This window comes from Somniosus microcephalus, chromosome 7, assembly GCF_052327205.1.
Source record: "Somniosus microcephalus isolate GS21.2 chromosome 7, FLI_Smic_1.0, whole genome shotgun sequence".
NCBI lineage: Eukaryota > Metazoa > Chordata > Chondrichthyes > Squaliformes > Somniosidae > Somniosus > Somniosus microcephalus.
The window spans coordinates 56991447-57005805 of record NC_140993.1 but is presented as its reverse complement, the minus strand read 5'-3'; the positions used below and the strand labels follow the sequence as shown (position 1 = coordinate 57005805).

The following is a 14359-nucleotide window of genomic DNA, read 5'->3' as shown; positions in this document are numbered from 1 at the left end:
ACCACTGCATTTCTTGATATATATTAATGACTTGGACTGTACAGGGTACAATTTCAAAATTTGCAGATGGCACAAAACTTGGAAGTATAGTGAACAGTGAGGAAGATAGTGATAGACTTCAAGAAGACATAGATAGGCTGGTGAAATGGGTGGACACGTGGCAGATGAAATTTAATGCAGAAAAGTGCGAAGTGATACATTTTGGTAGGAAGAACGAGGAGAGGCAATATAAACTAAAAGGTACAATCTTAAAGGGCTCATGGGGTTGGGGGTAATATAGTAGCATAGCTAGAGGATTGGTTAATGGATAGAAAACAGAGAGTAAGGATAAACGGATCTTTTTCAGGTTGGCGGGCTGTAACTAGTGGGGTGCCGCAAGGATCAGTGCTGGGGCCTCAGCTACTTACAATCTATATTAATTACCTAGATGAAGGGACCGAGTGTAATGTATCCAAGTTTGCTGATGATACAAAGCTAGGTGGGACAGCTGTGAGGAGAACACAAAGGGCGGAATCTTACCTGGAAGGCCGAGTTCGAGGTGGGACTGCTGGTTTTCGGGTTCCAGTCCCGCCCCCAGCGACGTCTGACGAGCTGACGCTATTTTCCCGTGATTGGCCTTGTTAAGCCCGCCCTGCGGGCTTGCCGGCCAATTAAGAGAAAGCCGGTGTCAGATGACGTCAGTTGATGATGCTTCATCTGCCGGTTTTCTTAAAGGCATATGCACCACACTTGTTTGACAGATGATTTGACAGTGTTTGACAGCTTTGAGGTGCTGTCAAACATTGACAATCACTGTCCAAAGGTGAGCCCTTGCACCCAGACTCTCCAATTACTCTCTCCTTAGGATAAAACAGATGGCAGCTGTAGCTGAGATTGCAGAAGCCATCTGTCACTTCGCCCGATGAGATAAGCCTACACAAACACTTCACAGCTTGTCACCTTCAGAAACATCTAAACACATTAAACATTACTTTCATAACTTTTCCTTACCTCTGATACTCACCAGTGTCCCATTGAATTCTTTAAATCACTTCTGCAGCTGTCATCTATACACAAAAATTACAGTAGACCCACATCACGCCTCACTTACCCTGGCGGGGTTCCTCAACGTCAGGAAGTCCACAGCAGCAGTCGGAAAATTGGAAAAAGCCTCTTAACGGCCTGTTAACTACCTGTTAACAGGCAGTTAAGTGGCTGTAATCCTCTTCCCGCCTCTAAGAGTCGGGATGCTGCGCAAATTGGGGACCCGACTCCCGGGAAGATTAGTTGGAGGTGGGTTGGGAGCGGGTTTGGGACCCGCTCCCATTTTTGGGGATTTTCCCAACATTCCCGCCTCCACAACTGCCTCCTCAGGGCTGGTAAAATCCAGCCCAAAGGGATATAGATAAACTAAGTGAGTGGGCAGTAATGTGGCAGATGGAGTATAATGTAGGGAAATGTGAGGTTATTCACTTTGGTCAGGAGAATAGAAAAACAGAATATTTTTTAAATGGTGAGAAACTTTTAAATGTTGGTGTTCAGAGAGATTTGGGTGTCCTCATGCAAGAAACACAGAAAGCTTGCATGCAGGTACAGCAAGCAATAAGGAAGGCAAATGGCATGTTGGCCTTTATTGCAAGGGGGTTGGAGTATAAGGGTAAAGAAGTCTTGCTACAATTGTACAGAGCCTAGGTGAGACCACACCTGGAGTACTGTGCACAGTTTTGGTCTCCTTATCTAAGGAGGGATATACTTGCCTTGGAGGCGGTGCAACGAAGGTTCACTAGATTGATTCCTGGGATGAGAGGGCTGTGCTATGAGGAGAGATTGTGTAGAATGGGCCTATACTCTCTGGAGTTTAGAAGAATGAGAGCTGATCTCATTAAAACATACAAGATTCTGAAACGGATTGACAGGGTAGATACTTGGAGTTTATTTCCCCTGGCTGGAGTATCTAGAACTAGGGGTCATAGTCTCAGGATAAGGGGTAGGCCATTTAAGACCAAGATGAGGAGGATTTTCTTCACTCAGAGGGTTGTGAGTCTTTGAAATTCGCTGCCCCAGAGGGCTGTGGATGCTGAGTCTTTGAGTATATTCAAGGCTGAGGTAGATAGATTTTTGGACTCTAGGGGAATCAAGGGATATGGAGGTCGGGTGGGAAAGTGGAGTTGAGGTCGATAATCAGCCATGATCTTATTGAATGGCGGAGCAGGCTCAAGAGGCCGTATGGCCTACTCCTGCTCCTATTTATTATGCTCTTATGTTCATAAAGGGGGTGCGTGAACAGAGAGACCTGGGTGTATATGTGCAAAAATCATTGAAGGTGGCAGGGCAGGTTGAGAAACCGGTTTAAAAAGCATACGGGATACCGGGCTTTATAAATAGAGACATAGGGCTCGATTTTCATCAGGCCGTTGAGGCGGGTTTGGAGGCGTGTGGGGGGTTAAAATTGCAAAAACTGGCGGGCGGGCCCAACCCTGCCTCCATCCCGCCTCCAAGCAATTTTCATTAAATCGTGTCTACTGGTCCCATCTCCGTCCCGCCTCCAAGAGGCGGGATAGGCCGTTAAGGCCCTTAACAAGCACTAAATTGCCTCTATAATGTCATTTTGATAGGCCTTTGTGATTTTAACCCTTTTCCCACGTGAAGCCCACCTGTTCTGAAACACGATGGTGAAACCTGGCGGTAGTACAATTGGATTGCTGACTATCAGCTGCAGCTCAACCATTAAATAGGAGATTTGATCAGCCATCATTTGCAGGCGGCAGGACTTTGTCGTCTCAGGCCTGGGGGAACTTTTAGAAGGCATAACCACAGCTGTGGAAGTTTGGAGCCTGACACCCATCTCTAGTGTGACCTCCTGGGAAACCCCTCTCACCACCTTCACTGAGCGCTTCCTCAACTGAGGCATATACCAAGTAATCCTAAGCCCTCAATGTGGAAGTCCCATTAGCAAAATGACACATGCCACAACTGCAGCAGTAGCCATCAGATTTTTTTATTTACAATAACCATCTGATGGCTTTTTAATATTAAACATCAAATTTCACCCAAGTGACTACCCTTGTGACTATTTGTGCAGTATCTTTCTCTTACGCGTGCTCCTATGTGGTGCTTCTCCTGTGGCTTCAGCAGATGTGGAGGCCCCTTGCTCACTTTCTTGCTGCTCCTGTCTCGACACCTTTGGCAGGCATCCTCTGGGGTTGCGAACCTGTGAGGGCTCGCCAACAGTCTGCTGCTCCTGCGGCTGTGCAGGGGTTGAGACGTCCATCTCAGTTGGGTATGGACTCTGGTGGTGCTCTGACCGAGGGCTCTGCAGTGGCATGGAAGTGTGAACGTTTGGAGAGGCGCCCCCACTTCCCTGATGTCTGCCACCAACTTCCCTCTCATGGGTCAGGTCCCCCTCAGCGCTTGCAAGTGGCTTGAGAGCAGCTTGCTGCACATCAGCGGGACCATGGGGACCCGTATCTGCACTGGCTGTCCTACTCAGAAGGACTTCCATGAAGGTCTGGTTTCTCTGTTCAATAGCTGACCATCGCTCTTCCAGAGATGTCATTCTATTCAGAACACTCACCATGTTTTCTGCACACTGGCAACTTATCACCTCCATGGAGGTTGCCATCCCTTCCATGGTGATGTGTTCATGCGCCAATGACTCCACAAAGGCTCTGCTCATGTTCGCAATGGACTCCTCCATTCACTCCACACTCGCAGCGACCCTGGAGACAAAACCTGCCAGAGACTCCTGCATCTGTTCCTGGAGTTCCAGCACTGCTGATCTTGTGGATGGACTCAGAGGCAGAGGGTCGACATGCAGCTGAGCCGAGCTGGCAGAGTCCTGCGCCCTCCGACGAGGACTCTCCACTGCTGTCCCTGTCTCCACCATCTGCTGATGCTCACTTGTGAGCTGTGATACACCAGGTGACAACACTATTCTATCTCGCGAAGGTCCCACCGAGGTGTGAGTGTCTGCGCTAGTGCTGGGTGCGTTGAATTCTGCTGACGCTGCGCCCTCAGAGGTTGCAGCTTCCTCTGAGGAGTCTGGATGCTCAGACTCTTCCTCCTGGCTAGTGGGGACGGGTGCTGTCGATGGTCCTGTGGGGGAGTAAAGGAAAGAGTCAGAGATGTGATGCCAAGGTTACATGCACATTGCATATTGCAGATGATCATAAGTCCATCTGTTAGAGCTTCAGAATCATTATCAGTGACTCATGCAATGTCAATGAGAGAGATGGAAAACTATTCTGTCACCAGCTTGCTGTGATGCACCCGTCTGTCTGTCCCCCACTTGCGCATCGTCCTCCACTCCCACGATCTCCAGGACTGCCTCCTCCCAGGGGGTGAGCTGGGCTACTGAGGGTGGCCCTCTTCCTGTCCTCACTCTTTCCCTTTTATTGTGAGCTGTCTTTTCCTGCAATGAGGGAGACAAGTGGAGTTTGAGTGAGAATGAAGGAGTGAGTGTAGAGAATCCATAGCATAGATGCTTAGAAGGAGACAAAGATGGAGTGAGGTGGCAAGACCAAGGGCCCTCCCCGTGTGCTGTAAGTTGTAATTGCATCACAGTGATAGGGAGTGTGAGGGCTGCATAGTCGAATAGTTAGGTGAATGTGACCATAGAGAGGGAATGGGTAAGGGTTCATGGATGTCAGTGTCAAGTGGGATGTGGAGGAAGAGATTGCTAAAGGCGAGTGCTATTGATGAGAGGCAATGGGGACCAGATTGAGGGTGATGGGAAATTCATACTCACTTTTCCAGTGCGCAGAAGGTCATGAAACCTCTTCCTGCACTGAAGTCAGGTTCTGTGGGTTATTGACAAAGAGTTGACCTCCTCTGCCACCCACCTGGATCCACACAGCCTTGGTTTGCTGGGGAGGCTTCTTCATCCCTGAAGAAGGGAAGAGCACCTCTTTATTTGCTCTTGCTCCCTCTACTAAAGCCTACAGGGCAACGTCATCAAAGCGGGGTGCAGACCTAGGTCTCTGGCTGGCCATTCTTCCTGCAGGTGCCTCTAACATGCAAGGGCAAAAGCTTGGCAGTCTGCAGAAGAAGCAAGGCTTGTTGCAGACCTTAAATGCAGCAGCAATGATGATGTCATTGGAGGCGACTTTCAGGCTGGAAAAACTCATTGGCCATGGGTTCCCACATGTTGGAACTCAATTGGCCAATTAAGTTAAAATGGCATCAATCTCCCACATCGATTTAGAATCGGGTGGCTTACACGAAATGCGGATTACACGACCCCAGCCCGCCCCAGTATCAAAATCCAGCACAGAGAGTGCAAAAGAAAGGAAGTTATGATGAACCTTTATAAAACATTGATTCAACCACAACTGGAGTATTGTCTCCAATTCTGGGCACCGCACTTTAGGAAGGATGTGAAGGCCTTAGAGAGGGTGCAGAAAAGATTTATGAGAATGGTTCCAGGGATGAGGGACTTCAGCTACTTGGATAGACTAGAGAAGCTGGGGTTGTTCTCCTTAGAGCAGAGAAAGTTGAGAGGAGATTTGATAGAAATGTTCAAAATCATGAGGGGTCTAGACAGAGTAGATAGAGAGAAACTGTTCTCATTGGCGGAAGGGTCGAGAACCAGAGGACACAGATTTAAGGTGTTTGGCAGAAGAACCAAAGGTGACATTAGGAAAAACTTTTTTACGCAGCGAGTGGTTAGGATCTGGAATGCACTGCCTGAAAGGGTGGTGGAGGTAGACTTAATCGTGGCTTTCAAAAGGGAATTGGATAAGTACCTGAAAGAAAAGGATTTGCAGGGCTACAGGGAAAGGGCGGGGGAGTGGGACTAGTTAAGTGCTCTTGCAGAGAGCTGGCACGGGCTCAACAAGCTGAATGGCTTCCTTCTGTGCTGTAACCATTCTATGATATGGTAGGTGCCTTGATGTCACAATGCCTGAACAACACAGCTGAACAAATTCAACTTCTGAACTAGTAATTCAGGTGATGGGTCAGATCGGGATCTACAAGTTGTTCACTCAGACATTGCACCCACAGAATTACCACTGGGAGTTGGTTACCAAAGGGAAAAGAATAATTACTCCTCCAATCTATATACAATGACAACTATTGGTTCCATGGGCAGTGGCAGCTCTCCAACACCTTACCCAAGTCGAGATAAATATCCAATCCAACAGGAATCCAAGCAAATCATGTATGACCCAATATAGTCATACATGTGCTAAATACAACACAAATAACAGGAAATATCTCTTTACATAGAGGGTGGCCAATAATTGGGATGGGTTGTCAGGAAAGTGGTTTAGGCTATTTAAGAACGAGCTAGATCATAAGGGTTATGGTAGAATAGTAGTTCTATTATTGAACTAATATCCAGTGCCCTAGATTAATAATCCAGAGAATGTGAGCTCAAATTCCAGCATGGCAGTTTGATCATTTGAATTCAGTTTTAGAGTGCCTAAGGATGTTGTCTTTCTGGACTTCCAGAGGGCATTTGATAAAGTTCCGCACAAACGATTTTTAGCAAAAATTTAAAAAGCATGGAATTGGAGGTAGCTTTGTGACATGGGTTGATAATTGGTTGGGAGGTAGGAGACAGAGAGTAGGGAAAAAGGGTTCATTCTCTGATTGGCAGGATGTGACAAGTGATGTTCCCTGACCAAGTTTGCAGATGACACTCAGTTAGGGGGCACAATACATTGTGTAGATGGGCACAGGAAGTTACAGAAAGACAAAGGCAGATTGAATGAGTGGGCAAAACTGTGACAGATGGAACTTAATGGGGGGAAGTGTGAGATCATCTACTTTGGATCCAAGAAAGACAAATTGGAATATAGTCTAAATGGTGAGAGATTAGGAAGTGTGGAGGAGCAAAGGGATTTGAGGGTCCAAGTACACAAATCACAGGTATACAAAGTAATTAAAAATGCTAATTGCCTTTATCTCAAGAGGGCTGGAATTCAAAGGGAAGGAAATTATAGTTCAGTTGTGCAGAGCCTCGGTCAGACCTCATCTGGAGTACTGTGTTCCTGTTGGGCACTGCACGTCAGGAAGGATATATTGACCTCGGAGGGTGTACAGTACAAATTCACCAGATTGATACCAGGGTTTCAAGGGTGAACTTATGAGGACAGGTTGCATAAACTTTGCTTATATTCCCTTGAGTTTAGAAGATTCTGAAGCTCTAATTTTAAGATTGTGCCCTCTCGTTCTTGATTCCACCATCGGAGGGAATAGCTTTTCTGTATCAACACTATTGAAAGCCTTTATCATTTTAAACACATTAATTAGATCACTCTGAATCATATAATCATATAGCACAGAAGGAGACTATTCATCTAATCATGCCTGTACCAGCTCTTTGAAAGAGCTATCCAATTAGTCCCACTCCACAGCTCTTTCCCCACAGCCCTGCAAATGTTTTCTTTCAAGTATATATCTAATTCCCTTTTGAAAGTTGCTACTGAATCGGCTTCTATCTCACTTTTAGACAGTGCGTTCCAGATCATAACATCCTGCTGCGTTAAAAAAATTGGACTCATCTTCCTCCCACCCCCGTTCTTTTGCCAATTATCTTAAATCTGTGTCATCTGGTTACTGACCCACTTGCCAGTGGAAACAGTTTCTCTTTATTTACTCTATCAAAACCCTCATAATTTTGAACACCGCTATTAAAGAAATGTTATCTTACCTCTAACGTAAAACTGGTATATTTTTGTATGCTGGCCCCTTTGGTACAGCAGCAATAACTTTTTGTACTATCACCAACACTATTATATTAACATTGCTTTACTTCCGGACACTGAACTGTGAAACGCTCTACCACAAGAACAGGACATCCTCATTCTCATCCTAGACCTTCTCAGACCACACGCAACCGAATGTGCACTCCAGATTCCCGAAAAGCCAAATCCAGAACACGACTTCAGATTAAACCATGACAGTCCAACAAAGCAGTCCAACAATAGTTAAAAAAGTATTGAAAATCAAATTTCTGACCTTTAGATTTAAATGCGGGAAATCATTCTTTGTGCAAACTGTGCGAGACCCTGTACCAGCCATTGAATATTGGAAAAGTATGGGCAGTGGCCTTCGATTTTCCCCTGTGGGATGGGTGCAAGTGAAGACCTTCTGAAGGCGTGTGCCCTCATAAAATTTACCTCAAAGAGTGATCAACTCTTGGTATGGATTTCTGGGTTGGCTAGTGGAGGCAAAAACTGCATTTTTGAAGAAGCAGATGCTGAGAGGGAGACTATAGGCTCTTTCTGGATGGATGAGTTAGGTTGGGCCAAATAGCCTTCACACGTTTATATCTATCTTGCGATCTTGTAAAACCATGGCCATTTTTGCATTTCTGCTCAACTGTCAAATGATCCTAACTGTAAAGAAAATGCTTTTCAGTATGTGAACAAATGCGTGAATATAATGAACCGTTTTTCAGTATTACTACTGATTGATTTGATTTGAGTCTTTGTGCAACTGCAGCCCAGATTTGCAGGAGCTGTTAAAAGGTTTTGATAGTGTGGATACGGAGAAACTATTTTCCATTGATGGGGCGAATCAAGATCATAATCTTAACATTAGAGCCAGGCCTTTCAGGAGCGAAATCAAAAACCACTTACTCACAAAAACAGCGGTAGAAATTTGGAACGCTCTCCTCATAAGGCTGTGGATGCTAGGTCAATTGGAGCATTCAAGTCTGAGAGAGATAGATTTTTGTTATGTAAGCATCTCAAGGGATATGGAGCAAAAGCAGGTAAATGGGGTTGAGGTGCAGATCAACCTTGATCTAATTGAATGGTGGAGCAGGTCCAAGAGGCTGAATGGCCTACTCATGTTGCTAATGTTCCCATGATTTAACTCTTTAAATTCCAGGAAATGGTGAAAGAGACTGTGAGTCGGAGAGAAAACGCATGCTGTCACGGCTTTTCTATGGACCTGTTGGTCACTTCAGTCAAAACAATCTCTTTGCTGTACCTGCATCTCAGAGCCCAGCACTAGAAAAGATTATCGAGTCTCTCAGCCACTGCCGCCCAGATCTGAAGGAGCTGTTTGTAAAATCTGGATTGCTGCTTTCCATCCCCCAGGTTGTGGACCTGAACATTGGCCGGGTCGACCTAGAAGTGATTCTTAGTGAGTTTGTGGAAGGAACGTTCCTATCCAAGGATTTAGCTCTCGCTGCTCTTCAGTTTTCTGCATCCCCCAAATTCTTTGTTGAAAATCTATTTGGAGGCAAATTTCTGAAAAACTTGGGACTATTCAATTTCACCGGGGGTCTGGGGAACAGGGGGACTTTTAATTTCAGTCAGTTCTTCCAGCAGATTGGCTTAACAGGAATGTACAGTGGAGGGAACTTTGTAGAACTTGCCAAATTGTTTTCACCCATTGAAGACTCCTACTTCTCCAAAGGAACATCAGAATTCTCCAGGGACATCTTCAACTTGAACCAGACAATTGAGGACAACTTTGGACGGGCAGTAAATTTACAGGAGAATCAGAATATTGTAAAACTTATAGCATCACTGTTTGAGCGTCGGAAAGTCCTCACAACATTGCATGAAATCATCACCTTTTTCGGTACAGATGACGATAGCTTAGCTGAAACAGTCCAGCTAGTTTTAAGAAGTGCCAGAGTCGGTATCTGTGACCGCCAGACCTCAAACCTCTTTGTTCCAAGGTGCTCTGGAGATGGACAGTATGAAGAAGTCCAGTGTCAAGGCTCAGACTGCTGGTGTGTGGACGGTCAAGGGATGGAGGTTCCAAACTCAAGAATCCAGGGTCAAAGGCCACAATGTCCCACCAAGTGTGAGCAAGAACGTAAGAGTTCAATAGTCATGAAAGGCCGTCAGCCAGCGGGATCTGACGTGTTCATTCCTTCATGTGGAGATGATGGTGGTTTTCGGCCCATGCAGTGCGATGGGATGAACTGCTTCTGTGTGGACCTGCAGGGCAGGAAGACACCTGGAATAAGGAAACCAGCTGGAGGAGGCATGCAGTGTAAGTTCTGAATTTTTTATTGCACTTTATACGTTGAAATTTTTGTCCCCAACATGAGAGAAGTAGAGAAAACTTTATTCTATATACTCAAGTGTAACAAAGCAGCTTTCCAGTAATATCTCACATTCACCTTGAGTGGTCAGTTCCTGGATATCAGGACGGGGGGTTTGATTTGCCGAGTTCTCTCCAGAGACAGAGACAGCTTCAGTCTGGTAGCGACGTAATTTTCACTTTCATCACCTGGACGGTAATCTGAAATCAATGGGATGAAAATCAGGCAGGTTGTATAACGGACCTACGATCTGCTATGCCAATTACCCCCAATAATATTTAGAAACAGGAATAGAAACACTCCATTTGGCTCAAAAATCCTGTCCATTACTGGTGGGCTTCAACTCCACCTTCTCACCATATCCCTCAATCCCTTCTTTTCCCAGACACGTATATAGAATCATACAACACAGAAGGAGGCCATTCGGCCCATTGTGCCAGTGGCGGCTCTTTGAAAGAGTTATCCAATTAGTCCCACTCCCCTGCTCTTTCCCCATTGCCCTGTATATAGTTCCCTCTTGAGCACATCCCTACCCCAGTACAGTGGAACCTCTGCAATCTGTCAAAATGGAAAGGACCTGCTTAGTGGATAACAGAAATGGTGGGTTAGTGAAAGCCACATATCCTAGGTGTGGGGAGGAAGATTACTGCAAAACCATAAATTTAAGAAATGATTCATGTGATACCAAGCTTCCATGGGGAGTCACAATTGTGGGCAGTGCAGGCTGGAAATAGGACTGCTACACTGTAACCCCAATTCTCTGATTCACGCTCACCTCAAACACAGTCTTCCGCTGAGTGCATAGAATCACCCTTTTTAATTTAATCTTCAATTTTTATGGGCTATGAGGTTGATTTCTGTCAGATTGAAGATTGATGTTAGTGGGCTATGTTGACGATGGTTTCTCTATCATTGTTGATGATGACAGCCTATGATTCAGCGCCAATTTAATACAGGTTGTGGGTTCTCATATGGCTGTAAAGTGCGATTTTCACAAGGAATGTTTTCCACTCATAGGACATTGGATGTCAGAATGATCTGAGCGCTGACCTATATAGTAGGTGATGTCTGCCACATCCCACAAAAATTCTGGTAGCTAATCGTGAAGGCAAATAATGGAGTGTCCACTGTTAAGTATTCCATAAGTTTTGAACCATTTGTGCCTGATTTTGTCAATGGGGGCGCGTTGGGGGCGGGACTGCTGGTTGTCAGGTTTAAGTCCCACCCCCAATGAAGTCCGGCCAACCCACACTATTTTCCCTTGATTGACCTTGTTAAGCTTGCCCTGCGGGCTTAGCAGGCCAATTAAGGGAAAGCCGGTGACAGAGGACGTCCGCGTATGACGTTTCATTTGTCAAAAGTTTTTTGACAGATGAATTGTCAATGTTTGATAGCTTGTAGAAGCTGTCAAACACTGACAATCTCTGTTCTATGGTGAGCCCTTGCACTGAAGGCTTACCAAAACCTATTTCCTCAGCAGAAATCGGATGGCTGCTGCATCTGAGAATGCAGCAGCCATTTTGTCATATCTGCTGTTGAGATGAGGAATCTCCGGATCCCCAAGGGTTGAAGCCTGCAGGAAGAAGCAAAGGTAAATAAACTTTTTTTAACACTTTACACTCACCTCTCATTCTTAACCCTCCACGCTTGCACCCATCACTCACCTCCACAGTGGACCTTTCGATTCCTCTCACCCCCACAGACCCACTGCTTGCCTCGCTGACCCTGGCGGGGTTTCCTGACGTCGGGAAGCCCGCACTTGCAGGGGTAAAATGGGGATAAGCCTCAAAACTGCCTGCTAACTACCTGTTAACAGGCAGTTCATTGGCTGTATTCCCCTTCCCGCCTCGAGGAGACGGGTCCCTGCGTGAGTCGGGGACCCACCTCTCGGCAAGATGGCACGGAGGTGGTTTGGGAGTGGCTTTGGCACCCGCTCCCAGTTTCTGCCATTTTCCCGGCAGTCCTGCCCCCATACCCGTCTCCCCAGGGCTGGGAAAATTCCCCCCCAGGTTTTTTGTTTTCGTTGCCTGTTATGTGAACTCTTGAAGGCATTCACCACAGTGAAAAATTTGCCTAGATCAGCTCTGTCAATCCACTTCATGTGGGGAGACCAGAGAAGCTGAGATTGCTGTCCTTAGAGCAGAGAGGTTAAGGGGAAATTTAATAGAAGTGTTCAAAATTATGAGGGGTTTTGATAGAGTAAATAAGGAGAAACTGTCTCCACTGGCAGGTGGGTTGGTAACCAGAGAACACCAATTTAAGATAATTGTTAACACAACCAGGGGGAGAGATGAGGAGAATTTTTTTTACGTAGAGTGTTATGATCTGGATGTACCGCCAGAAAGGGCTGATCCAATAGTAACTTTCTATAACTTTAACAGCTTCAACTGGACTACCTTCGAGTCTCCCCTCTTAAGCCCATATATTTTTTCAGTTTTAACAGGGTGTTAAAAAGGCTCCAGGGATATTCATGTCTTCAACTGAGAAAGAGTTACCACACCACTATAATGTATGCATATATATCTTTTTATAAAACTATTAAAGAAACTACACACAGGCTGAATTGCAGACATTGGTTTCTTTTACCCCATGTTCCTCTAATCTTACGATGGTCTTAAGCTAAGGTGCTTATATTACGCAACTAGTAATCCAGAGATAAAAACAGAAAATGCTGGAGATACTCAGCACGTCATGCAGCATCTGTGAAGAGAGAAACAGAGTTAACGTTTCAGGTCATCGGCTGTGAAGTGCTTTGAGGTATCCTGAGGTCATGAAAGGCACTATATAAATGTAAGTTCTTTCTTATTTCTTGCTGTCCTTACCTGGACTGGCCTATATGTGACTCCAGTCTCACGCCAACTTGGTTGAGTCTTGACTGCCCTCCAAAGTGCCCTAGCAAGCCATTCAGCTATGGGCAACTAAGGATGTTCAATAAGTGCCAGCCTTGGCAGTGAAGCTCACATCCTGAGATTGAATTAAAAAAAACTGTTCTTACCAGTTACCTAGTTAAGTAAAGCCTGAACATTCTTATACTGGACATTATAAATAGGCAAAAAGACACATATTCTAATATTCTTTTGCCTTTCTAGGCCCCAGTGCTTGCCAATTGACTGCAGCTGAGAGGTTCATAAAGACGATCGAGATGCTACTGTCAGACCCAAGCTCATTCTCGGTGGCTGCAGTCTACATCCCTCAGTGCAAAGAAACTGGAGAATGGCGACAAGTCCAGTGTGATGGCCCGCCACCACAGGCCATTGAATTTTATCAACAGTGGATTTCCCAGAATAATGGAGGCCAGGAGCTGCCAGTCACTGCCATCTTGAATGAGGCCATTGGATACCGTAGGTCATCTCGTGCTTCCAAGAGTTTTGAGATGTTTGTGAAGGAACTCTATGACAAGGAGCATCAGCATGTCTTTTCCGTGTTCTCTGGATACCCAACCTTCCATTCTATTTCTGCTGACGATTTTGTAGCAATTGTCACATCTGAACCGGGCACCAATATCTTGTTGAATCCTTACGTGTTTTGGCAGTTGTTGTTTGGTACCGTGATGCACTATCCTGGGTCATACTCTGATTTCAGTGTGCAACTCGATAACTTGGAGCTGCGGAGGTGCTGGTGCATTGATGAAAATGGACAAGAGCTGCCAGGGACAAAAGCTGAAATAAATCGATTTCCACAATGTAAGCAATACTACAGTTAGAAATTCTTAAAAGTTTTTTTTGTTCATTCCCTCTCTCTCCCCTCCCTTCTTAATCTCTCTCTTTTTCATGTCTCCCTCTCCCGCTTTCTTGCCTCATTTCTCTCACTTCCTGTTCACGACTCTCCCTACCTTTCCCTTAACTTTCCCTCTTGTTTGCTCTTCCCTCTTCTGTCACCCTTTCCATTTCCTCTCTATCCCTCTTTCTTTCCATATATTCTTCCCACTTTCTCTCATTCTCTTTCCCATTTCTCTTGCACTACATCACTAGTCTTCATAGGGGTGAAATGAGTCTTTGCTCGTAGCACAAGACATGCCCATATCGAATCAGTAGCCCGTTTTACACTGTGCCCTGTTTTACAAAATCAGGCGCTATGTAAAACTGGCTTCTGATTCACTACGTGCATTTTGTGCTACTGGCAAAGACGAATTTCGCCCCCAATAACTTTTTCTCAGTCTATTCTCCAACTTACTCCATTTCCTTATTACTCTATCACTATCCCAGTTTCCTTGTTACTCTAGTGGCTGAATTTTCCGGGGTGGTAGCGGGCGCAATCAGTGGCAATTCAAGTAGGAAAGTTGTTTTTTTTGACAGCGTGTTGGGAATCCGCTGTCAGCTCGCTCCCACGTGCCTTTCCCCCAGGCGTGTCTGTCATCGCGGAGCT

General features: G+C 45.6%; 1 protein-coding gene across 1 annotated transcript in view; it reads left to right on the top strand.

Annotated features, from left to right (window-relative positions):
* The window catches only part of tg (thyroglobulin), a 604630-nt gene that overhangs the window by 23368 nt on the left and 566903 nt on the right, over positions 1–14359 (top strand). Inside the window, exons 7-8 of the mRNA XM_085993935.1 lie at positions 8821–9942; positions 13084–13677. Of these exons, the coding sequence (XP_085850061.1) occupies positions 8821–9942; positions 13084–13677 (1716 nt within the window). The remainder of the gene's footprint in view (positions 1–8820; positions 9943–13083; positions 13678–14359) is intronic.